Here is a 26,357-nt window from a genome sequence, read left to right as displayed (position 1 = left end):
AATGTGTAGCCGAGGTTTCCCAGTATGTGGGATCATACAGTTATGGTGGTGGGCAACAACCAGGCCGGATTTCATAAGCAGGAATTCTGGTCTCCTTTGACAGAACTAACAGAACAAACCTTAGAGATATTTTGGTCCAATTCTGTAACTTGACAAAAAAGGAAGGTGAGGACCTGAGAGAATGTAAGTATGCATTAGCTCCTGTTCCAGTTACCTATTACTGCATAAGCAATCACCCAAAAAACTCAGTAGCTTCAAACGACAGCCATCCTTTGTAACTATGTGTGGAGATGGATGTTAACTAGACTTACTGCAGTGATCATTTCGGAGGATAAACAAATATAAAATCATTATGGTGTACGCATGAAACTAATGTAATGTAATACGTCAATTATATCTCAATTAAAAAAAAAAAACGAAAGAAACAACCACCATCATTTATTGTCTCTCCCGGTTCTGGGGTCGATGGGGCTCAGCTGAGGTTATCACTCAGGGTTCCTTGTGTAGCTGCAGCCAGATGGTTGGGGCAGGAGTTACCGGGACGTCTTCTTCACTCACGTCTGATGGCTGTTCCTGAGCGTGGCTGGGGCCTCAGCTGGGGCTATCAGCCAGAATGCTACGACTCAGGGCCTCTTCATGTGGCCTGGCCTTCCTCCCAGAATGGGGACAGGCAGAGGGTGCATCCCCTTTTATAAGCCCACTTCTTAAGTCTGTGTGTACAGTACCCATTAAGCTGTGGTCACAGACCCACCCAGATTCAAGGCCAGGGCAGTGGGGCACAGAAACACACACACATACCATAACTCTCCATGGGAGGAGTATCAATATCACACTGTAAGAAGAGAATGTGGAGATCTTGTTGCAACCATGTGGAATACACGCTTTGCACAGATGCCCTTCCTACAGGGTTCCTCCCTGCAAACCCTTATCATGGCACTTATCACACTGTGGGAAACTGTCTGCTTATTTCTGACCCTACATGAGCTCCACTATAGCATGAGCTCCTTAGGAGGAGTAACTGGATCATTAGAGTAATCTTCGTGCTCCTGGCATTTAGCAGGTGCTCAAAAAATTATCTAATGAATCAATGAACAAACAAAAAATTTGGACTTAAAGAAATATTTTGAAATGTTTCTAAAGAATCTATAAAAGTTCCTTCATCAAAATCTCTCAGGTTGGGTCAACTTAAGACCATCAGCTTGGAGAACTGTTACTACCTGTAAGTTTTGTTAACAAAATATCCTCATCTTTAACTAATCTATCTTTAGGTAAATAATCTATCTCTAGGTAACTAGTCTATCTCTAGGTAACTAACCTATCTCTGGGTAACTAATCTATCTGTGGGTAACTAGTCTATCTCTAGGTAACTAATCTATCTCTGGGTAACTAGTCTATCTCTAGGTAACTAACCTATCTCTGGGTAACTAACCTACCTCTGGGTAATGAATCTATCTCTGGGTAACTAACCTATCTCTGGGTAACTAATCTATCTGTGGGTAACTAGTCTATCTCTAGGTAACTAGTCTATCTCTGGGTAACTAGTCTATCTCTAGGTAACTAGTCTATCTCTGGGTAACTAGTCTATCTCTAGGTAGCTAACCTATCTCTGGGTAACTAACCTATCTCTGGGTAATGAATCTATCTCTGGGTAATGAATCTATCTCTGGGTAACTAACCTATCTCTGGGTAACTAATCTATCTCTAGGTAACTAATCAATCTCTAGGTAACTAATCTATCTTTGCTACTAACTCAAACATACCCAACAGCTTAAAATGTATCAGCAACACAAAATGCTCATCTTAACATATATTCAGAATAACCTGTGGATTTCTTATTTTCCCCTCAAAATTGGTGGGATATTTTATGACAAGCACCCTTAAAAGGAAATTTACGTATAACACCAATGTTGCTATATATGCCATAGGAAACAGTTTAAAACTACTCCAAGAACCCGGGGCACTTAAGTGCAAGCATACAATTTTAAAGTATTTTTATTCATAAATTATATATTTTTGTATCATGTTATTGGATATAGGTCATTCAAACCTAAATTATCACTGTACAGTCAACTTTTCTTTTTCTTGTCAGCAAAGAAAACCAAGATGAAATAAAGTTATATAAAAACTTGAAAATTAGTTAAGATGTTCCCTGGCCTAACAAGGCACACATGTGTATTCAATGCACTAAAGTGCTCGTCTTAAGAATGCTGTGCATTGCAGTACACAATCCTTCCAATTTCACTACTGTCCCAAATATCGTCAGGCAGCCCTTAATTGGTTGAGACACTGGGTATAATTCTGTTTTGATCACTTTCCTCACAAAGCATCATCAACCATTAACCCTGAAAACAAGGACCAGCAGGACTTACCAATTAATATCTGACCACTCTTCATAGCAGATCCTCCTGGCAGCAGGCCATGGACCACAAGCTTCTCTCCACTGCCCTGTTTTCCACTTCTTCTCCAGCTCCACTTGGTCTGATGGATAATCCCAATCAGTACTTCCAGAAGCTTGAGCTGCTCTTTGGCTTTTGTGACAGTTAGCTTTTTGGGGTTCACGTAAACGTTCACATCTTTGTACCGCTGTTGGACAACAACTCCTGTTTTCTGATTGGACTGATGCTTTAGAATGGATACTGGCCCACTGGCATTGCTATTTTTTTTATTATAGCGCTTGGGTAAAAGTTTTTTACTTTTTAAAATCTTGGTAAACCGCTTGAGTTTGGGTTCATACTTTTTTCCTTCTTTGTAATCATCCTCTTCAATAATAATCTCGTTTTCGCTGAACCTGACATGGTTCACAGTAGGTGTCTCAGGAAGAAGGCTTTCTTCTTCATCCTCACTCAACTCCAAATAAAATAGCTCTCCATTCTTCTGCACACTGTCCAGCCACTCAGGCTCCAGGTCACTGTGAAAAAGAGAAAAGATAATCTAAATCGCAGCCAAACATGGGAAAAACAGTTATGCCTTTCCGGCAGGCAGGTGAGGGTAGGGGTTGAGGTGCGGGGAGATGGGAAGGGTGAAAGTTCTTTGATTATTTCAGAGTCTCCTCACTGATTCTAATTTATTGTGAGCATCAACATTATTTCCTGTAGAATGCTTTTTGTAGAGCCTTGAAGAACTGGGGCTGGAGGAGATGGAATCAAAATGGCATAGTGATAGAAAAGAAAAATTAAAAAAGAGATGGCCCCCTTCTAGAATCTAAGGTTCTATTTTGTTTTTTAAATTTAATTCAGTCCCTGTGTGGTTACTGTTCACTTTAGACAATTTCACTGGACAATGATTTACATTAGTAGTTGATTATACAATTATATACACAGATGTGAGACATTCAGAAGTTGCACATAAAAATATCCTATGTGCAAAGAAATTATTCAGCATGGCTGACATGTTAAAACAAAAGTGAAAGCCTACCAGTATTAAAAGATTTTGTTTATATAATAAGTTTTCAAAAAAGGAACATTTACCCACCACGAACTAAAATCTTTGCTGAAAACAAATAGTTTGTAATCACAGTTAATAATAATCACTTCTGTAGCCTATAATTTCATAAAATTCCTTTTAATGAATAATTGTAGTAAGAAAAGTAAACCACACATTACATGATTCATCATGTGATTATAAAAAACTTTTAACTGGGAAGTAGGCCATTGAAAAACACAAAATTATTTTTATTAAAATGATTCAAAGAGCATTAAAAAACAAAAATACCCATCTTAGGGTAACAGACCTAACCACAAACTCTACCCTGTTCAATGTTACAAACAGTTTACCTTTCAAACTGCTATTCTTTAAAGCAAAACTGGTTACAGTGGAAGAACTAACATGTGGAGAGACTTTTCAGAAACATGAGCTGTAATATCCTGGCACGATATAATTTGTGTTCTAATCATTCAATCGGTTAGAAGACATCTGTTTTCTGCAGTGTTTATTAGCAATCCTGGCTCTTTTTAACTTAAAAGTCAAGTGTTTCTTTCTAAATACTGTGAAAATTCATCCAAAAAATGCACTATTCTATTAATCAGAAACTAACCACTATGCTGGTCTGTAGTTGGTAATTAACATAGAATTTTCAACTATATATGAATGGTTAAAAAAAAAAAGGCATAACTATCCCCAGATATCAAAACTAACATTTCTTTGGCAGTTGCTGGTTCCCAGTGTGTGGAATCATTTTAGGCACTTAGCACTACTTACTGTGGATTATTCACCATATCAGTTGTTTTGACATATCTGTCTGTACCTGCAGAAATCAGTATTTAATATCTCTGTAGTTTTACTCTGATGAGTCTAAATAACTGTGTCCCCACCATAAAAAATTTAGATAACAATGTACCATAATTTAAAATGGCACAGGGACTTCCCTGGTGGTCCAGTGATTAAGAATCCATCTTGTACAACCCTCAGAATGGGAGAAAATATTAGCAAATGAAGCAACTGACAAAGGATTAATCTCCAAAATTTATAAGCAGCTCATGCAGCTCAATAACAAAAAAACTAACAACCCAATCCAAAAATGGGCAGAAGACCTAAATAGATATTTCTCCAAAGAAGATATACAGACTGCCAACAAACACATGAAAGAATGCTCAACATCATTAATCATTACAGAAATGCAAATCAAAACTACAATGAGATATCATCTCACACCAGTCAGAATGGCCATCAACAAAAAATTAACAAACAATAAATGCTGGAGAGGGTATGGAGAAAAGGGAACACTCTTGTACTGCTGGTGGGAATGTGAATTGGTACAGCCACTATGGAGAACAGTATGGAGGTTCCTTAAAAAACTAAAAATAGAACTACCATATGACCCAGCAATCCCACTACTGGGCATATACCCTGAAAAAACTATAATTCAAAAAGAGTCATGCACCAAAATGTTCATTGCAGCTCTATTTACAATAGCCCGGAGATGGAAACAACCTAAGTGTCCATCATCGGATGAATGGATAAAGAAGATGTGGCACATATATACAATGGAATATTACTCAGCCATAAAAAGAAACGAAACTGAGCTATTTGTAATGAGGTGGATAGACCTAGAGTCTGTCATACAGAGTGAAGTAAGTCAGAAAGAGAAAGACAAATACCGTATGCTAACACATATATATGGAATTTAAGAAAAAAAAAAGAAAATGTCATGAAGAACCTAGGGGTAAGACAGGAATAAAGACACAGACCTACTAGAGAATGGACTTGAGGTTATGGGGAGGGGGAAGGGTAAGCTGTGACAAAGCGAGAGAGTGGCATGGACATATATACACTACCAAACATAAGGTAGATAGCTAGTGGGAAGCAGCCACATAGCACAGGGAGATCAGCTCAGTGCTTTGTGACCACCTGGAGGGGTGGGATAGGGAGGGTGGGAGGGAGGGAGATGCAAGAGGGAAGAGATATGGGAACATATGTATATGTATAACTGATTCACTTTGTTATAAAGCAGAAACTAACACACCATTGTAGAGCAATTATACTCCAATAAATATGTAATAAAAAAAAAAAAGAATCCGTCTTGTAATGCAGGGGACGCTGGTTCAATCCCTGGTCGGGGAACTAAGATCCCACATGCCACAGGGCAACTAAGCCCACATGCCACAACTAGAGAGACCGTGTACCACAACTACAGAGCCCACATGCTCTGGAGCCCACATGCTACAACTAGAGAGAAGCCCACGTAGTACAAGGAAGAGCCTGCACATCGCAACAAAAATTCCCGCCTGCCACAACTAAGACCCGACGCAGCCAAAAGATTAATTAATTAATTAAAAAATAAAATAAAATGGCACAATGAAAATACCATAATTAAACACAATTACTTATGAAGATATATATTAATTAGAAAATGAATGAAATTTACTTGCTTTATAATCTCACCCTTTTAATCTGGTCTGTCATTTGTATGAGAGATATGTGACACCAAAGAAACATTTTTCCCTCTCTGCTAAACATGAAGATGGTTCACCTAATTCTCTAAAACTTGGAATTTATACTTTTTTTGGGGGGGGGCAGTGTGGTGTGGCACACAGGATCTTAGCTCCCGGGATCAAACCCGGGACCCCTGCAGTGGAAGTGCAGAGTCTTAACCACTGGACCACCAGGGAAGTCACTTATTCTCTAAAATATGAATGCGAAACCACTTTTTGGTTATGATTTAAAGATCCCTGCAGGTGGAGGTGCCACAGGGGGTGGCATTCAGTTGTGGAACAAATAAACAGTGCCAGGCATGGTGGACAGTACTGGAATTACAAAGATGAAAACCTCAGTTCCTTCCCTTGTCTAGTGGGGAAGAGAAACTGAGAAGGAATTCATGACAATACACATGGTAGGTGCAAAAGAGAGGTCATCCAGCTTAGCCTGGGGTTGAGGATGAGGTCAAGGGAGACTTCTGGCAGAGGAGACCCCAGAGGTGAGTTTTAAAGCAACTGTCTGGGGAGGAGGGCTTGGGGAGCTGAGGGGGAAGACAAGAAGAGAATCCCAAGCAGAAGTACCAGCACAAGCAAAGGCCTTGAGGGGTAGTCCCCATGGCCTATGTGGATAACTAAAGCTCATCTGCGGTTGCCAGAGTGGAGCTGGTGAGGTAGGGAATGAGAGGAGAAGTCTAATTTTGCAAGTTGTAATTTTGCAAGCCCTTTTGGACCCTGGCAAAGGGTTTGGGTTTTGTTGTGTAGGTAAGAGAGCATCAGTGAAGAGTTTTAGGTAGAGGGGTTTACATGTTAGAAATCCCTGAATAGATCTACTTTGACAGGACAATAGAAGAAGGAATTGAGGTGGACAAGATTCAAGATAAGAGGCCAGGGGCTTCCCTGGTGGCGCAGTGGTTGAGAATCTGCCTGCCAATTGACGGGACACGGGTTCGAGCCCTGGTCAGGGAAGGTCCCACACGTCGTGGAGCAACTAAGCCCGTGTGCCACAACTACTGAAGCCCACGCCCTAGAGCCCATGCTTCACAAGAGAAGCCACCACAATGAGAAGCCTGTGCACAACTAAGAGTAGCTCCCACTCGCCGCAACTAGAGAAAGCCCATGCAGCAGCAAAGACCCAATGCAGCCAAAAATTAATTAATTAATTAATTATAAAAAAAAGATAAGAGGCCATTTAGGGGGCTGTTTCCGTAGTCCAACCAAAGATGATAACTAAGGCAATTGTAGAGGAAATGGAAAGTAGGAAAAACATTTGAGAAATGCTTGAAAATCACCAGGATGTTGAGACTGATTAGATGCGATGATGAGGGAGAGGAAAGAACTGGTGTTGACTAGATTTCTAGTTGGTGACTGTACTTTCATGCACACATAAGCACAGACTCATTTTATATAAATGGGCACGTAATTATCATACATGTCATTCTCCCTTCCTACCTTTCACTGACATGTTAAAAATCTGTGTTCTAAACAACAAGGTCCTACTGTATAGCACAGGGAACTACTGATATATTCAATATCCTGTGATAAAGCATAATGGAAAAGTATATGAAAAACAATATAGATATATATGTATAACTGAATCACTTTGCTGTATACCAAAAACAAACATCGTAAATCAACTATACTTCAATAAAAATTCTTTTTTAATCTGTGTTCTTATAATCATATAAAACATATATAGGGTTATTTGTTACTGTTTGTTTTGAAAAAGTGAGTGGAATCTATACACACACACGCACACACACACACACCCCTTTATCATTTATCACTAAAAAAACAATTTAAAAACCTCTAATGGCTACATTAAGGGATGTAGCATGAGGGATGTAGCACATTTGGTCACTCACCTACTGATAAGCTTTGTGTTCATTTTTTTTTTTTTTTTTTTTTGCCCCTATGGACAACAATACAGTAACCATTCTTTTATGTAGGGGTATAGATAGATAGATAGATAGATAGATAGGTGTCTTTACCCTAAGACTATACCAATTCACATTTCTACCAGCAAAGAATGAGATCCACTTTCTTAAGCTATTTAAAAAATATTTCACTTTAAGCAGAAGAAATTTTTTTAAAAAGGGAGAAATTAAAAGAAGGGAGAAAAGAGACAGGAATAAAGACAAGGAAATGAACATAGGAAACTGAAAAAGAAGACAAAACATATAGTAAAAAGAAAATGACCCGAGAGGTCACAGACCTTGGTTCAAACACTGTTCTATTGAGATTTTCACTTTTCTAAGCTTTAGGTTTCCTTTTCCAGAAAACAGATTATAGCTACCTCACAGGGCTGTTATCAACAGCAAATAAAATAATGTGCCTGGCATGGTAAAGGCCAAATAAATGACAGTTCCCATCCTCTTGCACCACAGTCAGAACTGGAGAGAAACTTACACCTTTATTAGATATACCTCCTGTACTTCTGCACTTTTCCAACCCCTAGCAATAAATGAAGATGCCTCCAATGATCTCTATTTACTAGATTCCAGGCTAAGTGCTGGTAAGATATGAACCAAAACTAGATACTGCCTTTAAGGCCACAGTTCAGGATTCCCAAAAGGTTCCTTATTCCTACTACAGGTGATTACTTCCTATTTAGAAAAACATCAAGAGCATAACTGATTAACGTATCAGAAAGTTTAACAGAGTTGGAAAGACTGTACTCTCAAACTGGTTCTATTAGAATGGAGGGGGTGTATTAAAAACAACAATAAAACAAAACCGCCAACTTTTCATTGTAACTATTTATTAATAATGAAATTAATATTATATATAGACACTCTTCACTCCAGGAGATGGAGCTTAATCTTTCCTCCTCTTTAGTGTAGACTGGACTCAGTGACATGCTTTCAAAGAAAAGAGTATGGAAAATGAAAAACAGCGACTTCACAGTGAAGAAACCTGGTAGACATCACCTTAACCAAGTGATCAAGGTTATGAAAAACAAGGAAGGACTGAGAAACTACTGCAGACCAGAGGAGACTTAAGGAGATGTGATGACTAAATGCCATATGATACCCTGGATTGGATCCAGGAACAGAAAAAGGACATAAGTAGGGGAATGGTGAAATTTGAATAAAGTCTAGAGTTTAGTTAACAGTATTATAGTAATGTTAATTTCTTAGTTTTGAAAAATGTACCCTATTTGTGTAAAAGGTTAACATCAGAGAAAAACTGGGTGAAGAATTTACATGAATTCTCTGTACTATCTTTTCAACTTTTCTGTAAATCTAAATGTATTCCAAAATAAAATATTTTTTAAAGTTTTTTTTAAATTAATTAATTAATTAATTTTTGGCTGCGTTGGGTCTTCATTGCTTCTTGTGGGCGTTCTCTAGTTGCGGCGAGCAGGGGTTACTCTTCATTGCAGTGCACAGGCTTCTCCTTGTGGTGACTTCTCCTGTTGTGGAGAATGGGCTCTAGGCAGGTGAGCTTCAGTAGTTGTGGCACGTGAGCTCAGTAGTTGTGGCGCACAGGCATAGTTGCTCTGCCACATGTGCGATCTTCCCAGACCAGAGCTCAAACCCTTGTCCCCTGCATTGGCAGGCGGATTCTTAACCACTGCACCACCAGGGAAGTCTAAAATATTTATTTTTAAAAAAGAATTAAATCTATCAGTTTTAATTAATATTTTTATAATACATGGGTTACATTAATCAATATTAATATAAATATTCTTTCTTTTTTTTCTGAGAGCCTATGGTGCAAGCTGCAAAGCTGTCATTGTGCAAATGTCTTTCAATGAGATCTTTATTTTGTGCATTCTACTTTGCTCTAAACAGAAATAACTGTATACTTATAGTCTGCCCGCAAAGTTTGACGGCACTATAATTGGTTTCAAGGCCCTAAATGATGTGGTAAATGTGAGCAGAGTCCTTCTTACCAAAGAAAAACTTGCTAATTTGCAAATAAACAAGTTCACTTACATAAGCTCTAACAGTATATTAAAGAAAATGAACTTCAGATAATGCTTTTAAGTTTCTCAATTACTCAGGTGTTTCAAAATTCTACGTTGATACTAAATCTTTTTTTCTTCTTCTAAGTTATTGAATCTCTCAGGTCCTTAGTTGCGTTAATGTCAGCATTTTTCACCAAATGAAGTAGTATCACAATTTCCTTGGCCACCACAAGAAAAAACACTAACAAAATAGCCAGCCCTCATGGCACATTTCCTTAAGGAAAACAGACTTTTGTTACTACTTCAAACCTGTTATAATACTTTTTTTTTCTTTTTTTTCATTTTAGTGGGGAAAGCACAATGTGCTTTACCAAAGTGGCCAACACATGTAGTTACATAGTTATATAGTGCCTATTAAGGTACAGCAGGACAATCCTAGGTACAAAGACAAACCACACAAAATAAAAACACCATGACAAATTATCATGGATTCTATCTGGGGCTTGTTCAGTAAGTAGGGGTCTGCCTAATGCTTTTCTGTGTTTTCATTTCTGTGTTCTGTCTACCAGCAATATCTAGTTTTCATCCCCGAAGTCTTTTGATTGTTTTCTAAAAGGAAACCATGATTTTAAGGGTTAAAATCTATGCTAGCTGTTACAGCAGCTTGAGGAGGTGGGGAACCTGGTGGGAGCTGATGATGCTGCTTCTAGCCCAGCCAGTTACCACTGGAACAAATGTGAAGCATGTCAGAGAAGAAGGGATCAGCCAGTGAACTACTAACTGTGTAGTCAATGCATGAAATAAATTTTTACATCAGGAACACATCTTCACTAGAACTATGCTAATAATGACCCCATTCCCTACCCCAGCCCTTCTGCTAAACAGGGCATGTCTACACATCACTAAGTTAAGGATACGATCTAACTCTAGTAGCTGAAATCAAAGACCAGCAAATCATTTTTTGATAGGGCTTTATTGTGCTTTTAAAGATGTCAGGTGGACAGAGAGCTCATCACCTAGCTGAAATGCAAGTGACAAAAGTGAGGAATGAAAACTGCTATAGGAGAAAAATGTTATTGGAGAAATTAAGTCTAAGAGGGATCAAATAAGGTCCTAGGAGAAGGTGGCACTTAAATGAAAACTTGAATGATTGTGACAAGCAGAGATAGGAAGAAAAGGTGTTTCAAACAGAGAACAAAGTATCAATACGTATAAGTGTAGGTATGAAAGAAAATTTTAGGAATGAGAATGGGTGAATATTTCAGTGTAGTAATATTATGAACTGAATGTTTATGTTCCCCCAGAATTTATATATTGAAACATTTCCATCCAATGGGATGGTGTTAGGAGGTGGGGCCCTTGGGAAGTAATTAGAATTGGATGAAGTCATAAGGGTGCAGCCCTCACGAATGGGATTAGTGCCCTTATAAGAGACACAGGGAACTTGCTTCTCCTCTCTGCTATGTGAAAATACAATGAGAACTTGCAGTCTGCAACCTGGAAGAGGGCCCTTACCAGAACCTGACCATGCTGATATCCTGATCTTGGACTTCCAGCCTCCAGAACTGTGAGAAATACATTGCTATGGTTTATAAGCCACTCAGTCTAGGATTTTTTTTTTTTTTTTTTTTTTGGCCACACCACACATCTCGTGGGATCTTGGTTCCCTAACCACAGATTGAACCCATGTCCCCTGTGGTGGAAGTGCAGAGTCCTAACCACTGGACAGCCAGGGAATTAATTCCCTTGGATGTTTTTTAAATAGTGGCCAGAGCTAAGACAAACAGGAATACAGGTGACTTAAAGGAAGATCATCAAAGATGAGATCAGATAGGCTAGGGACAGATCTAAAAGAGCTTTTAAAAGCATCCTAAGGAATCTGGAGTTTATTTGGGAGGCCATCAAGCTTTTGAGTAGAAAAATGATTTAAAAGACTTTTCTTTTTTTAGAGCAGTTTCAGGTTCACAGCAAAACTGAGCAGAAGGTAGAGTGACTTCCCATATACTCCTTGTCCCCCTACTTGCATGGCCTCCTCCATTATCAACATCCCTCACCAGAGTGGTACATTTGTTACAATCGATGAACCTACATTGACACAACATAATCACCTCAAATCCACAACTTACATTATGGTTTACTCTCGTGGTGTACAATCTATGGGTTTGGACAAATGTAAAATGACATGTATCATCCACCATTATAGTATAATTATAGTATCATACAGATACATACAGTATCTGTATAGTATTATACAGATACTATATGATATTATAGTATCATACAGTTCCACTGCCCTAACACAATTGTCCTAATATTTTAAATTTTGAAATAAAAGTCAAAATAGATGAAGGCCCATCAAGTTTCCCAGTACCAGGAAGATAGTTTTCATGTTAAAGAAAAGCATGTCTTTTCTAGGTCATCAACACAAAGACTTCATTTCCAAAGAGGTAGAAATGTTTACACATTCAGCCTTTATTTTCTCTTTAAGTACTTGCCCCTTAGTATATAGCAGTCTTGAGACATCTTGTAAAACAGTAAATTATAACCAAGAATTCTCCTAATTCTGAATCCCTCAAGACCAGAGAAAACTCAATGAAATGAAAATGTTAACACTTTCAGGTTTTCTGACTCCTACTCTTAATCTAGTACTTATTACTCTGTACCAGGATGCCTCTCATAATAATCTGTTGAAAAAATTATTCCGACACTGCAGATGTGCTATGAATACTAACAGAATTAGTCTCATTTTCAAAAGTCTCAGTTATTTCAGGCTACATTATAAAGACATTCCATTGTAATTGAAGTGGTTGAATTCTCTGAATAATACAGTCATCAGCAAACAAACCTGAAGTATTACTGTTAGTTTTTAAATCTTGGCCTTCTCCTCCTGATCACAGGGATGACCTGGTTAAGCAGGTGGATATCTACTTCATTTTAGTTAGCTTCGCTGGTAATATTCATGCATGTGTTTAATTCTATTTTTGATCCAAACTGACACATTATATCTTTTTGTAGTAGGTTCTCTAAGAGAAAAATTATTTAGAAAGCAAACTCTGGCAGCTGTATGGGAGAAAGACTGAAAACAGGAGAAATTAGAGGCACCCAGACCAGTTAGACAACTGGTGTATGGGAGACGCAAGGCAGTGCCTGTGAGAAGCAGGAGGAGGTGGTGGGGTGGATATCAGAAAAGCAACTCAACAGGGCTGGAGACTTACTAGATCTGAGGACCTGAGTAAGAAGAGAGTGAGGTCAGCAAATGAGATGGGCAACACTAGAGGAGAAACAAGGCAGACAATGAATTCTCTTCAAACATGCTGAGCTGGAAGCATACAGAGATGCTGGCAGAGAATTACCATGTCTCATCATAAACCTAGTTACATACTATTTGACTTTTTAATCTATATAATTTGATAAAAGAAAAATTAAATTAAAAGGAAAAAGTCAAGGTTCAGAGCAGGAGAGAAAAAGGAAAATATTATACTAAATTGATATTAATATATTACATCACAACTTTGAATGAAATATTTTTATTCTTCGAGTAGCACATTCCCAAGTTAAAACCCAAGAAAAAGATAAATTTTGATATATCCATGGAACCCAGTTCAGAAATAAAAAGGTAAGAACTACATCTAGGCAACAACATGAATGAGTCTCAAAATAATTATGCTGAATAATCACAAAGAAAAAAATAATTATGCTGAATCCTATTTAGAAATAAAAAGGAAATCCTATTCAGAAATAAATGGAATCCTATTCAGAAATAAATCCTATTCAGAAATAAAAAGGAATGAACAACATATAGGCAACAAAATGAATGGTCTCAAAATAATTATGCTGATTAAAAGAAGCCAGACAAAAAAGGGAGTCCATACTACATAACTCCATTTTTATAAGACTCTAGAAAACACAAACTCAGCTATCATTACAGAAAGCAGATTAGTGGTTATGAAGAGTGAGGCAGGCATGAGTAGTATGAGGGAGGCAAACGGGGAATGAGATGAGATGGATGAGATGGATATGTTCATTATCTTGACAGATGTATACATGTCAAAACTTATCAAAACTTAACCGTACACTTCAAACATGTACAGTTTATTGTATGTCAATTATACTTCAGTAAAGTTGTTAAAAAAAAAACCAGAAAAAAAAATTAAAGGACATATTTTCCTTCTTCTCCAGTCATTCTTCTTATTGTCAGTGGAAGCTCCTTAGCATTTTATAGCTAAATTCTCTTTTTAAAGTATCCTTTTTTTCTCTCCATCAGTCAAGGCTTTAAAACTCACAACAATAAACAAGTTACTCTGAAAAATCAAAAATTTAAGTCATAAAACGGATGACTTTGGCCAACATGAACCAATGTGGCTTCAATGAGTTGGGTAATTGTAAACCAAAGCAAAGAAAGCATGGCATTATTGCAAGTAAGTGTATGATTTCTGTTATTTCAACATTGGAACTAGTCAGGACTTCCCTAGTGGCGCCGTGGATAAGACTCCGTGCTCCCAGTGCAGGGGGCCCAGGTTCAATCCCTGGTCAAGGAACTAGACCCCTCATGCATGCCACAACAAGAGTTTGCACGCCACAACTAAAGAGCCCACGCACTGCAACTAAGGAGCCCGAGAGCTGCAACTAAGGAGCCCACCTGACTCAACTAAGACCCGGTGCAACCAAATAAGTAAATAAATAATTTTTTTTTTAATACTGAAACTAGTCGATGGTTTCCTCAACCCAACCCACCCTCCAGTATTACCTCTGAAGCTTCCTCAGGAACTTGCCAATATGCCAGGTTAAGATGTACTGCACCAATCTAAAAATTTTCTCTTATGTCTTAAACAAACCTATTAAAAGTACTATACCAGAATGTACCCTAAAGACATTTTATCTAAAAAATGATAAACTTATTAATTCTATATTGACAATCACTTGCAGCTCAAACTGGTTTTCAGTTTCAAAGCATGCAAGAAACAATGATAATTTCCAGAAAGAATATGCAGAAGTTAACTAGAGCCCTGAAAGTTCAGGATACTTTATGTGAATCAATAAGTAGCATAACTTCTTTAATAACCTCCATGTAGGCAATGAAAGACAATAGGCAATTCATATATCTTAGCTTTGATGAGAAAGCTTAGGTTCGCATCCCTATACCTTGGATCCACATGTTCCAGTGTCCTGTCCATGCTGGGAAGCCCACCTTTTGCACTGGTGACGCTGCAGCTTAGGGAAGTAAATACCATAAGGAAGAAACAGAACAGAAGCCTACCTGGTCAGTGTATATCAACTCTCATGTCCTAAACACCAAGAAGCGACCGCCATAATCTGAATCTTGGTAGGACTTGAAATATAGACCAGCCAAAGAGTTTACAATCGAGATTTCCTGTACTTTAATTATTAGGATGATAAAGACACTGGCATATGTGGAGTGATCAGTGAATGACTGATATAGAAAGTTTAATGCCCATTTTTTAAAAAGCTAAAATATTATATATATATATGTGTGTATATATATATGTGTGTATATATATATATATATATATATATATATATATGCACACATGTATTCCAAATCACAAAATGCTTTGAAATAAGTTCTCTAACATGAGTTCTCAGCTTGCTTACTTCCTAGAAAAAAGGACTAGCTCATTTATTCACTCATCAAAATCAATGCACCCCATTTGAAATCAGGTCTCTTAAATTTCTCCACTGACAACATTTGGCTGTGTGACCATGGGAATATTATAGATTCTCTCTGGGTTAAAAATGTGTGATTCTAAGATGTAGAGAAAGCAAGAATTTGAATCTCACACTGTCTATGGCTCCCATAGCAAGACCAAATAAGGTTCTACATAATCCATACTTCCTTCCAGCAGCCTTGCTTGATAGCCATGAGTTTTGTAATTATTTTTTAAACGACCACAGTAGAAGATTGTACAAAGTATTTGATCCTTAAATTTGTTCAAGTCTTCCAGAATATAATCTGTCCTCATTAAGCCTCTAGAATATAATTAAGCAGCCATTAGTGATGGTTTTCTCCCTTGTGCTTTTAAAGATAATGATAAAAATGTTTTACGTACCTATGGGTGAAAATAATTGCCAAGTAACTGATACTCCTAAATACACATTAAATACCTGTAACTGTTATTTCTAAATACACATAAAATGTCATCCTAAAAATGACTATATATGGCAGTCACTGATTGATGCTTTGGCACCAGAACCTTTTCAATGCTAGTCATTTCCAGCTACTGCTAATTACTTTGACTTTTCTAATCTATAGCAGTAAGGGATAAATTCCTTCAAAACTGAAGTAGCATTGGGTACTGTGAATAAAAATAACTTTTTCATTATTTTTAGGGATAAGAAAGTAGAAAATAACACTTAGATATTCTGTATTTTAAAATTACATTATAACATAAAATAGAAAACAAGAAAACCATGGGAATGTATAGGAAAATACAGCAGAAATACCCCCCAAAATGCTGAGAGGTTGTTCTCGATGGTGAGGCTAGGGTGGATTTTCTTTCTTTTATATATATATTCATTTTTATAACGAGAAAAATCTACATAATTTTAATAGTTGACATAAAACGTGGAGGGTGCACTTCACTCTAAACACTAATGAGGTTAAAGTCACAAAGATCTTGACACCAAAGCAAGAAGCCACTGCGACAGAACAGAATTTTATGAACACTCTAACAGATAGATACACTCTCATATATTATAGAACCGACCACAAAGAAGAGAACCTCCTCCTCTGAAAATCACAAAAACCTAAAGTAACAAAGAATGGCACAGTCATTTCGGCTCATATTACCACACAATTGAAACGTGGTGCAAATAAACCCCACTTATTATAGAACCTCAAACACTCAGTCTCTACCACGCCAACACTCTCGAATTCCCCCCAGCCTACGTGTACACTCTCGAGGCAGAAGGAATGGATTTAATTCTCCCTCTTCGAGAACCTTACTCATAATCGGTACTTGTAGAGGAGTATGAGCCCGAGTCGCTGACCGGATCTTCAGGACCACAATCCTCATCTTCTTCTTGTGAGGAAGGGTCTCCAGGGAGTCCCTCTGGGCTCTGACGTGAACCGCACAACGCCGGAGACGCCATCAGCAGGGACGCAGCAGCTACAAGTAGGGTAATTCAAATCTCGCAGCTATGCCGGGGCCGCCATGTTGCCTCCGCTCGGGAAGGGGTAGGGGACACGTGACCACCAATCCTCAGCTTCAATTGGTGGCAGCTCAGGTTGCCAGGGAGACGAGGAAGCTTCCCTGAGAGAACCGAGACGACTGAACGGAGCCAATGAACTTGAACTTCCAGGAGGGTATCCGGGAGGAATGGAAGAAGCTGAAACTTAACCACTTCCACTCTCCTAAACACACTCCTTTGGAGCAGCGTAACTTATTAAAACTGGCGGAGGCCCACTGTTTTGTTTTCTTGCGGTTTGCACTTTGTTTCTACGCTGAACAGCTCTCCAAAACCTTAGAGGCGCTCCGCCTGAGTTTCCCTTGAGGTAAAGAAAGCTACCCTTTACCTCTCCTTACGCGCAAGGAGTGGACGCCTTTAAGCAATGCCTTCTAGGTGTTGATGTAAATACGCGCCATTGTTTCTTTGATTTTCTTATTGTTTCACAGTGGCAAACATTTTAACAGTTCTCCCAAGCAGATGTTGTAGAGGTGCTTCAAATTGGTGCTCATATTGTGAAATCTACTGCGTGTTCATTTTCTAACTGAAAATTTTATAATTTGGTGAAGTGTTCTCATCACTGAAGTTGGAAGTATAAACAGGTAAAATTTACCTGTCATTTGTGAATATCTACATCAAATATTTTTTGTAAGTACAAAATAATAGCGTTTAGTGAGATTCAGCCATTGTTCTAATTACTTGTTCTATTCATATGTCTATAAATATATATGAACTAAATATCCCTATACTAAAATAAGGAAACTGAAACTTAGAGAGTTTATTCATCTTGTTAATGGTCACATAGCTAGCAGGCATCAAAGCCAACGGAGAACTGAGCTTAAGTCATTAACCACTAGATTATATTTACTCCTCAGGACCCAGTAATTCATCTATTAGAGATCTAAGAAAATAAGGAATATAAATAAAATTTATAAAATTTGTAAAACTGAAAAGCTGAAAGCAATCTAAATATTCAACAATAGGGGAAAAGTTAAATACACCTTTATATATAAAGTATGATGAATATTATGATGTGAATAGAAATGTTTTCAAAGAGTAATGCATGGGGAAATGTTCCTTTTGTAGCAGGTAAGAGAAGGATATAATGTTATTTTATGATATCAATGGATGGGTGCTGGGGATTCAACTTAAACTACATGGGTAGATGGTAGAGACTGAAAGGTGAATGGGCAGTTTATAACATATAGTGTCCTATGATAAATACAGAGTTCTACTGGAATACCCAAAGGGAAACAAACTAGGGCATGTGGGGCCACAGCAGATTTCTTAGAGGAAGGCTTAACTTATCTTGTTATTATGGGATATTATGTTCCAAACAGAAAAGAGTAGTGAAGATGAGGAAGATGAGTCACCCCATGGCCCAGAGAGATATATGCATGAAGAACTCAAAAGAACCTGGGCAGTAGCCATCAAATATTTAAACTTTCAAGCTGCAATTTAGTTTCATTTGTCACATTAAACTATGTATATTTGAATATCCTAAGTTTTACTTGTATTAATTTCTAAATTTGCTTTTTTTATAACTGTAAACTAGCTATTGAATTTTATTTTGTAGTTTATTTGTATTAATTTATAAAATTGTTTTTATCTTATTATAAGAGCTATAAAGCACAGAGCTTATGCCTGTTTATTTAAAATTATAATAAAGTTGTTATCCCTGGAAATCTGCAAGAGTCTTTCCTGAAAAGAGAGGTCCATATACCACTCAAATTAGAGAACAGGGGACTAGTTCATAAATGGTAAAGGAGGTTCTTGAGGTGGCAGGAGGATACGGCACCCTAGGAACAGATGGAGGGCTATAACCTTGTTTAACACCTCTTCCCTGAAGCTGGTACCCAAAGGAGGGTGCAGGTGTGGATGCTGACTTGCCAGTTTCTCTCAGGAAGCTGAGGCAGTCTCCATGTGATGGTGTTTATTTTCTCTGGTAAGTAGAAGGCAACCTTGCCAGCTAAAAGTGATGGAGAAAGTAATGGGGTCAGAAGCCTGAAGACAGTGGAACCAGGAAGGAAGAGAAACAAATATTTCCATCAGTATTGAGGTCCAAAAAAAAAAAAGATGTATTACTTTTAAAATCAGAAATCCTATTATTTTAAAAGGTGGAATCACTAATAGTTATGTTTCACGTTAAAACATACATACTTATTCTCACCACAATCCCTAAGATTCCATTCTAAAATTAAAATGCTTTAGGCACCTCTTTAATACTTAGCCTTTCATCATTTTAAAAGCAACCTATTGGAAGTAAAAAAAGAAAAAAGACATTTTAAATTTTAACAAAACTCCACATTTTCCTACTATAAATAACACTTCATTTTTTTCTATAAGTATCTAATAATTTCATACCCTGCTTATAAGTCTCAATGCCACCCCATTAAACAGAGAATAAAATCCAAACTGTGTAGTCTTTTAAAAAAAATTTCCAATTCTACAAATAATTGAGCACCAACTAGGAATCAGAAGCCTTATTTCCTGCTATGCATTAATTAAGTTAATCAAGTGTGTCCAACTTGCTGATCAAAATATCTTACCTGAGGTGCTTGTTAAACATACAGACTTTAGGGTCCTGCCCCACTTCAACAGGATCAGAACCTCCAGGGGAGGGGCCTGGAAATCTCTATTTTAAAAAGTAACCCCAGTGATCCTCAAAGGCAAACTTGGGAAACACTGCCCTTAGCCTTACCTCAGTTCTATGCTTCATACCTATAAGTCCCACTGACCATTTCGCAAACAGGCTGGAACCCACTCCCACCTCCTGGTTTTAAGCCTGGCAGGCAGACCTCTCCCTGCCTCAGCACCCATCTCCGCAAGCTTCACTTTTCCTACCTGCGACTTAGGATATTGGTACCTCTTTCACGGGACTGTTTGGAATCCAGTGAGTTAATGCATGTAAAATACCTAGCACACAAAGTGTCAAAAAACATTAGCTATTCTGTGGATCATTTACTCACACAGTTCCCTGTCTGTGGAGCGCTGCTTATCCGAAACACTACATTTTCCTTCAAGTCCCAATTTAAGCTGTACCTTTTCCAAGAAGTCTTCCCAGACTCTTTTCCTACCTTATAGTAAGAATTCCTCTTTCCATCTTCCCCTCATAACATATCCCATAAAGTTCTGGTATAATTAACTGCCAGTCTGCCTAGTATCTAAACTAATTAGGAATGTGTCTATCTTCACTACCAAATGACAACTCTTAGAAGACATGACTGTTGTTTTTTTTTTTCTTTTCAGTCTTTGATCTTACACAAAGTTGAACCAGAGCAAGAAGTGCCACATAAAAGTATATCTTTTAAGAAATGTCCTTGGGACTTCCCTGGTGGTCCAGGGGTTAAGAATCTGCTCTTCTACTGCAGGGGGCTCCAGTTTGATCCCTGGTCGGAGAACTAATCCCGCATGCCGCGCAGTGCGGCCAAAAAAAAAAAAAAAAAAAAAAAAAAGTCCTTTCACACGAGATAAATCTCTGAGTTATGTCGACTTTATTTCTGTATGTTTAATGAACAAAATTCCTCCCCTGCCCCCAGAGAAAGTTACACCTTTGCTTGATCTTTCACAAAAGAAGAAATAATAGCAATCATTTTAAATTCTTAATTAAATTTTCAGGGTATGGTAATCTGATTTCCAGATTTCTAACTTTATATATCGTATTTATACTAATTAAATGAATATTTGATACCCTTAGATATACTGGAGAGGATGAAGAAAGGAAAAGAATAAAATGCCATTTTCAGGGGCTTTATAAGAATACTGACTTTGTCTGTCTGTTTCATAATTATCAATTGCAGGAAGACTTAAAAGATTGAGACCGGGGTATATTCTTTTTTTTTTTTTTTTTTGGCTGCACAGCATGGCTTGTAGGATCTCAGTTCCCTGACCAGGGATTGAACTCTGGGCCATAGCAGTGAAAGCTCAGAATCCTAACCATTAGGCCACCAGGGAACTTCCAGGCCAGGGTATATTCTTATTTTCTATTTTTCACTACACAAATGGCCAGCTGTCTTCTGAGGCCCAGATATGTTTAGTTTAATATATATGAGACATAAGGTCCTTATTTCCATTGATTACCATCTCAATTAGGCAAACAATACAATTCTGACATTAAATACACCAGATAAGAGCATAATTAAATATTTAGTATCTTTAGCAGGTTCAAGAGCTCTTTCCTAAATAGTAATATAAGCTAGCAATGAGAACTAAATGAAAAGAGGGCCGCAGGAGGTCATGTCCATTAAAAAATTTAATTGCAAGGTAAGAAATTCATGTAACAGAGTTTTGTTAGGAACTAATTCATATCACCTTAATTGTGCACATGGAAATAATAATTCATGAACTATGTAGTAATACTGACAATTGCAGTCATTTTAAAATCATGAATAATTAACTTGGTAGACTCAGCAAAATAGCATTTTAAAAACAGACCTCATAATGTGGAATTTTTCAAATTTGGGACAGAGTCATAATATATAAGAATAACATTTTGGCAATCTTATGTTTATAGAATTGCATTATGATTGAAAATTCTCATTTCCCTATATAAAAATTGAATTACCCGTAAAAATGTATGGAACTTGTTCTAAGATCATGCTGCATTTGAATAATAAGAGAATATAGATGAGAATCCAGAAGCAAACATAAAAGTAACTAAAGTAGATGGCACAAAGTTTAAGCCCCAAACCCAATTCATTTACTCTTACTTATCCTCATTTTATATTTTCATTTACAAGTTCTAACAAATTTGGTAAACTGTTCTACTGCCATAGATCAGTAGCTGCCAACCAAAAGGAAGGAAGGCCTCCTTAAAACAGGAATACACAGCAGCAAAAATTGTTGATGCCTGACAATCTGCTGATGAAGAAAAAAGTAGGACACACATGAGATTTACAAAAACCATAGTTTATAAATGAGTGTCAAGTGCCCTCAGAAGCACCTAAAAAACCCCCACTATGTTTGTCAAACTCTACAGTAATTTGATAACCACTATGAAAATGCTTGATAATCCATAAGTGCCAGGCATTCCCCAGTCAGAGGAGCCAGGTTCTCATCCTGATTCTGTCACTAATAACCAAGTGACCGGGAACAAGATCAGTTTCTTCATCTGAAGACAGCAATAATAGTCCCTGCCTACTATACAGGCTTGCTAAGAACCAACTGAGATAACCTTTAAAATCTAATGTCTTACACGTTAGGAAACAGAGCAGTGTGTGATATATACCATATTTTCAAAGAGCTTTGATTTTATTATTTATTTTAGATCTTACTTTTTGAGTTTAAAAGGATATTTTATTCATTTAAAAGGAATTTTATCTAATGGGGCACACCTTTACCCTTGAGAGTTTTGGATATTTGAGGTATTTAAAATATGCTTATTTTGCTGTTGCCAAAAGCATGAAATTTAGGTCATCAAACATTTTCAGAGACTCGCCTTTAGCTCACTTTCTCTGCTGGCTTAGGCGTCAAAATGTCAGCACTCTAGCCTGGACCAGAACCATACATTAGTCTTTATGCTCTGGGCAAAAGTCACTTAGCTGAATCTTCTCAGAGCCTTTAGGAATAGCTGTCTTTTTGGGTTTTGTTTTAATTTTTTTAGGACAGTTGTAAATATAATCCCTTCTGTTTCACAGAACTTTACTTTTATAGAACAATTAAATATCACCTGAAGTTCACACCGCCATCCTGTGAAGTGGGTATTATCCTTTTAGATTATAGAATGAACAGGAAAATATAGACAAGTTAAATCTTGCCAAATCCCACAACTATGCAGTATGCAACAGAATAGGACTCCAAGGGAATGATTAAATTGCAGTAACCTAGTGCATAAATTTTTGAAAAATCTTTGCAAAATTCTAATGAGTGCTAATATGATTATTTGAGTACTTCCTATAATCAAGACTGACACAAATATTTGTTGATTTACTTAAGTAAAAATAACTGAGAAATGCAATACTGAAGTTTTCCCTGACTCAGACAACCTATATGTAACTTTTTTATCAAGAAGTAGGATAGGGCTTCCCTGGTGGTGCAGTGGTTGAGAATCTGCCTGCTAATGCAGGGTACACGTGTTCGAGTCCTGGTCTGGGAAGATCCCAGATGCCGCGGAGCAACTAGGCCCGTGAGCCACAATTACTGAGCCTGTGTGTCTGGAGCCTGTGCCCCGCAACAAGAGGCCGCGATAGTGTGAGGCCCGCGCTCCGCGATGAAAAGTGGCCCCCGCTCTCCGCAACTAGAGAAAGCCCTTGCATAGAAACGAAGACCCAACACAGCCATAAATAAATAAAAAATTAAAAAATAAAAGAAGTAGGATAGCTGAATATTTTAAGCTGAGCTGTTGTTATTTTAATATTGACATATTTTGAAGCTAACACCTCATGCAAAGAAAAATTTTCAACTTTGCTTCTTTTGAAGCTAACACCTCATGCAGAGAAAAATTTTCAACTTTGCTTCAGTTTTGGTTTGGCTGAAGTATCTTTTTCAAGAGCACAGCAATTTAATGCTAACACCTCATGCAAAGAAAAATTTTCAACTTTGCTTCAGTTTTGGTTTGGCTGAAGTATCTTTTTCAAGAGCACAGCAATTTAATGCTTTACATTTTGAAAACAATATTTACAATGGAAAATATACAAGTAATTAAAAAATAAACACTCATAAGGGTTATCCTTTAAAGTAAGATGTAAAAATAGAATAGTCTGCTATTCTTTCTTGTCTATAAATGTTCTGTGGCTCAAGGCTACTGGTCTCTTTAATGTAATTGCCAAAATTTTGTGGATATCTTACAAGGGATGTTTTAAAGGAAAAACATGAAAATGTTGTAAAACTGGCGTAAAAAAAATAGGCCATGCACTGGTCTAGAGCCTGAGAACTATAATGAGTAGGTGAGTGTAGTTTAAAGGTTATCTGTTTTCTCTAATTTCTATTACATTATGTCTGAACAAATCTTTACATATACGAGCAAAAGGCATTTGATTAAATATGAACTTGTGTGAAAATCTATCTTAATGAAATGAAACAGAAACCTCTATAGATGTTTCCAATTTTTTAATAAGTGTGTTTGAAAACATTAAACAGTAAATAACCACTGATAAAAATAAGGCATTGCAAAAGCAAAAAGATTTTCACATATTGTTAAAAATAGAGAATTGTAGGCATCATACTGACAAAGACACTGAAGTTTCAGATTCCATTAGTTCCCATAGCATGTGGGTGCAGTTATTTGTAATTCAGATAAAGTAGCTTTTCATATACTGAGCAGGTTTATTCCAGAAACACTCCACTACTTACTTCTGAAATAATCATCTCAGTTTTGATGGCTGTAGTTTAAACATATTCTTTTGTCCTGGTTCATTCAGACAGGTTTGTGCTTTGGATGTGAAACCCTGCAGGGTTAATCAGTTTGGAATTTTTTGGCACCTGACATTTAAAACATGAAGAAATTCTGTTGCATCAGGGTTTTAAGCATTTAAAACAAACACCCCTCCCAGCTTTATCAAAGTCATGCTGTGAATGAGTTTCTAGTTAATAAATTGGGGGATTATTCATGGACTGTAATTTTTTCAAATGCAGGGAGAACTGTCTTTGGGAATTTAGCAGAATCCCCTTTTAGCTGCTCATTTGATAATATTTTATTGTATACGGCAGGGGCTCTCTTGGGGAGAGAGGGGAAGGAAACCAACTGTGGAAAACTGCAGGTTTCAGAAGACAGTTTTTAAACTGAAGAGACTGGATTTCTTCCTTGCACACTTCCAACAGGACAGGATTGTATAAACCTTTAAATGTCATTCTTTACTAAGTTCATTTTTTCTAGTTACGTACTAAGCCATTTTTTCCATTTATGCCTTTATTTCCTCAGAATCGAATACTATGTCTGATACTTTTAAATCCATAAGCATTATCCAATTTTCTCATTTCCAACCTTATCTTTGGCTAACAGAATAAGTAAAACAGGATACTATTTATTTATAGGCTAAAAATGTTGAATATTGTTTTTTTCCTTCAAAATATTGCTTTTTCTTCAAATACAGAAATGTCTTTCTTCTCTATTCACACTTCCAACAGAACAAGATTTCTACAGCTCATATGCTTTTGTACAAAGACTTAAAAGAGTCACTTGAAACGTTTACAGATGAGAGAACTCACATAAGCCTCCCCCTGACAGATATTAACCAAGCGCCACTTACTCTTTCAAGAGATACTTTTGACATATTTCTAAGCGAGTTTTTCCCAGATCACGTATTATGAAGGCCAGGCTCTCTTAGAGTCAAAGCAGCATTAAGCTGCCTGGCGTTTCAACCATCCTCTCTTAATCTTAAAATGGAAATAGAATTTGCTCTCCATGTGGATTCTTAGTTCTTTTTCTTCCATAAACCTCTAACCGTTACCATGGGGTTTAATATTTGTTAGTCTATTTTCCATAAAGTATAAGGTTCGACAGAGTAAATGAATACAGTAGCAGTTTATGGCAAGTTGGGATTCTCATCCTTCTGAGACGCACTCCTAAATCTCTTTTGTGTAGTTACGTGTGTGGATGCGCACGCGTGACTGTACGTGAGTGTGTGCTTGGGAGCGGGGGATAGAATTTAGATTTGTTTAAAAGTGCCTCCTTCTAATTCCAATCACAGCCCAAATCCAAACAAACCTCTCAGCTCGTTTTCCTGGAGAAAGTCTAGAGGTGTTTAAAAAACAGCTTTGCTTAATTGTTGTATCTCTTCTAGAGAAAGTGGTGTTCTCTGCAGTGGGGTGGGTAACCCCGTCCCGCGCGGGGCCAGCCTCGGAGCGACCAGAGCGGGTGAATCCCGAGCGTCCGATTCTGGAAAGGGCGGAGGGCAGGTCCCGACTCCCCTCCCGCGGCGAGCACCGCCCCAAGGAGAATCCCAAACGAGACTTTCGCCGCAAGATGCTCGAAAGAAAGGTCGCCCCTCCCCTCGCCCTCATCCCTGGGAACGGAGGGCTGTCTTTTCCCGGATCCCCCGGCCCAGCACTGACCTGTGTAAGAGGACGCGCTGCACAGAGTCCAGGTCCTCCAGGTTCCGGGCGGCAGGTTTGGGGATGCTGGACCTGCCCACCTGAAACATGCCCACTTGAGACTCGGCGGCAAGGGCGCGCAACAGGTAAGAGGCGCAGAGGACAGCAAGGTCTCACCCCTGGCGCCCGTGGCGCCGCCTGCTTCCGGCACGGCTCCGGCCGCCGCCGGGAAACCGAGAGCTGAAGGAAAAGCCTGCCGGCTTCGGTCGCGCAGAGACCTGGGACTGAAGGGCGGCGGTGTCAGCGACCGCCCTCCCTCTCCTTCGCCCTCGGGCCGAGCCGCGCGGATCTCGGAAACCCCGCGGCCGGCGGCCCGGCTA

General features: G+C 38.0%; 1 protein-coding gene across 3 annotated transcripts in view; it reads right to left on the bottom strand.

The window, feature by feature from the left end:
* Positions 1-26,035, bottom strand: part of INTU (inturned planar cell polarity protein) — an 82,825-nt gene extending 56,790 nt beyond the window's left edge. For 2 of the 3 annotated variants that reach the window (XM_060105757.1, XM_060105768.1), the window contains exons 1-2: positions 16,787-16,995; positions 2,370-2,908 (exon numbers count right to left, since the gene is read on the bottom strand). In XM_060105757.1, the coding sequence (XP_059961740.1) occupies positions 2,370-2,908; positions 16,787-16,932 (685 nt within the window). In that variant the 5' untranslated portion in view covers positions 16,933-16,995. Of the gene's footprint in view, positions 1-2,369; positions 2,909-16,786; positions 16,996-25,998 lie in introns of those variants that run through there. The other variant, XM_060105778.1, reaches the window with a different exon arrangement.
* Between the last annotated feature and the right edge of the window lie 322 nt (positions 26,036-26,357).

The sequence above is a fragment of the Mesoplodon densirostris genome, chromosome 1 (genome assembly GCF_025265405.1).
Source record: "Mesoplodon densirostris isolate mMesDen1 chromosome 1, mMesDen1 primary haplotype, whole genome shotgun sequence".
Lineage (NCBI taxonomy): Eukaryota > Metazoa > Chordata > Mammalia > Artiodactyla > Ziphiidae > Mesoplodon > Mesoplodon densirostris.
The sequence above is the reverse complement of the archived record's forward strand: the minus strand, read 5'-3'. Positions and strand labels throughout refer to the sequence as shown.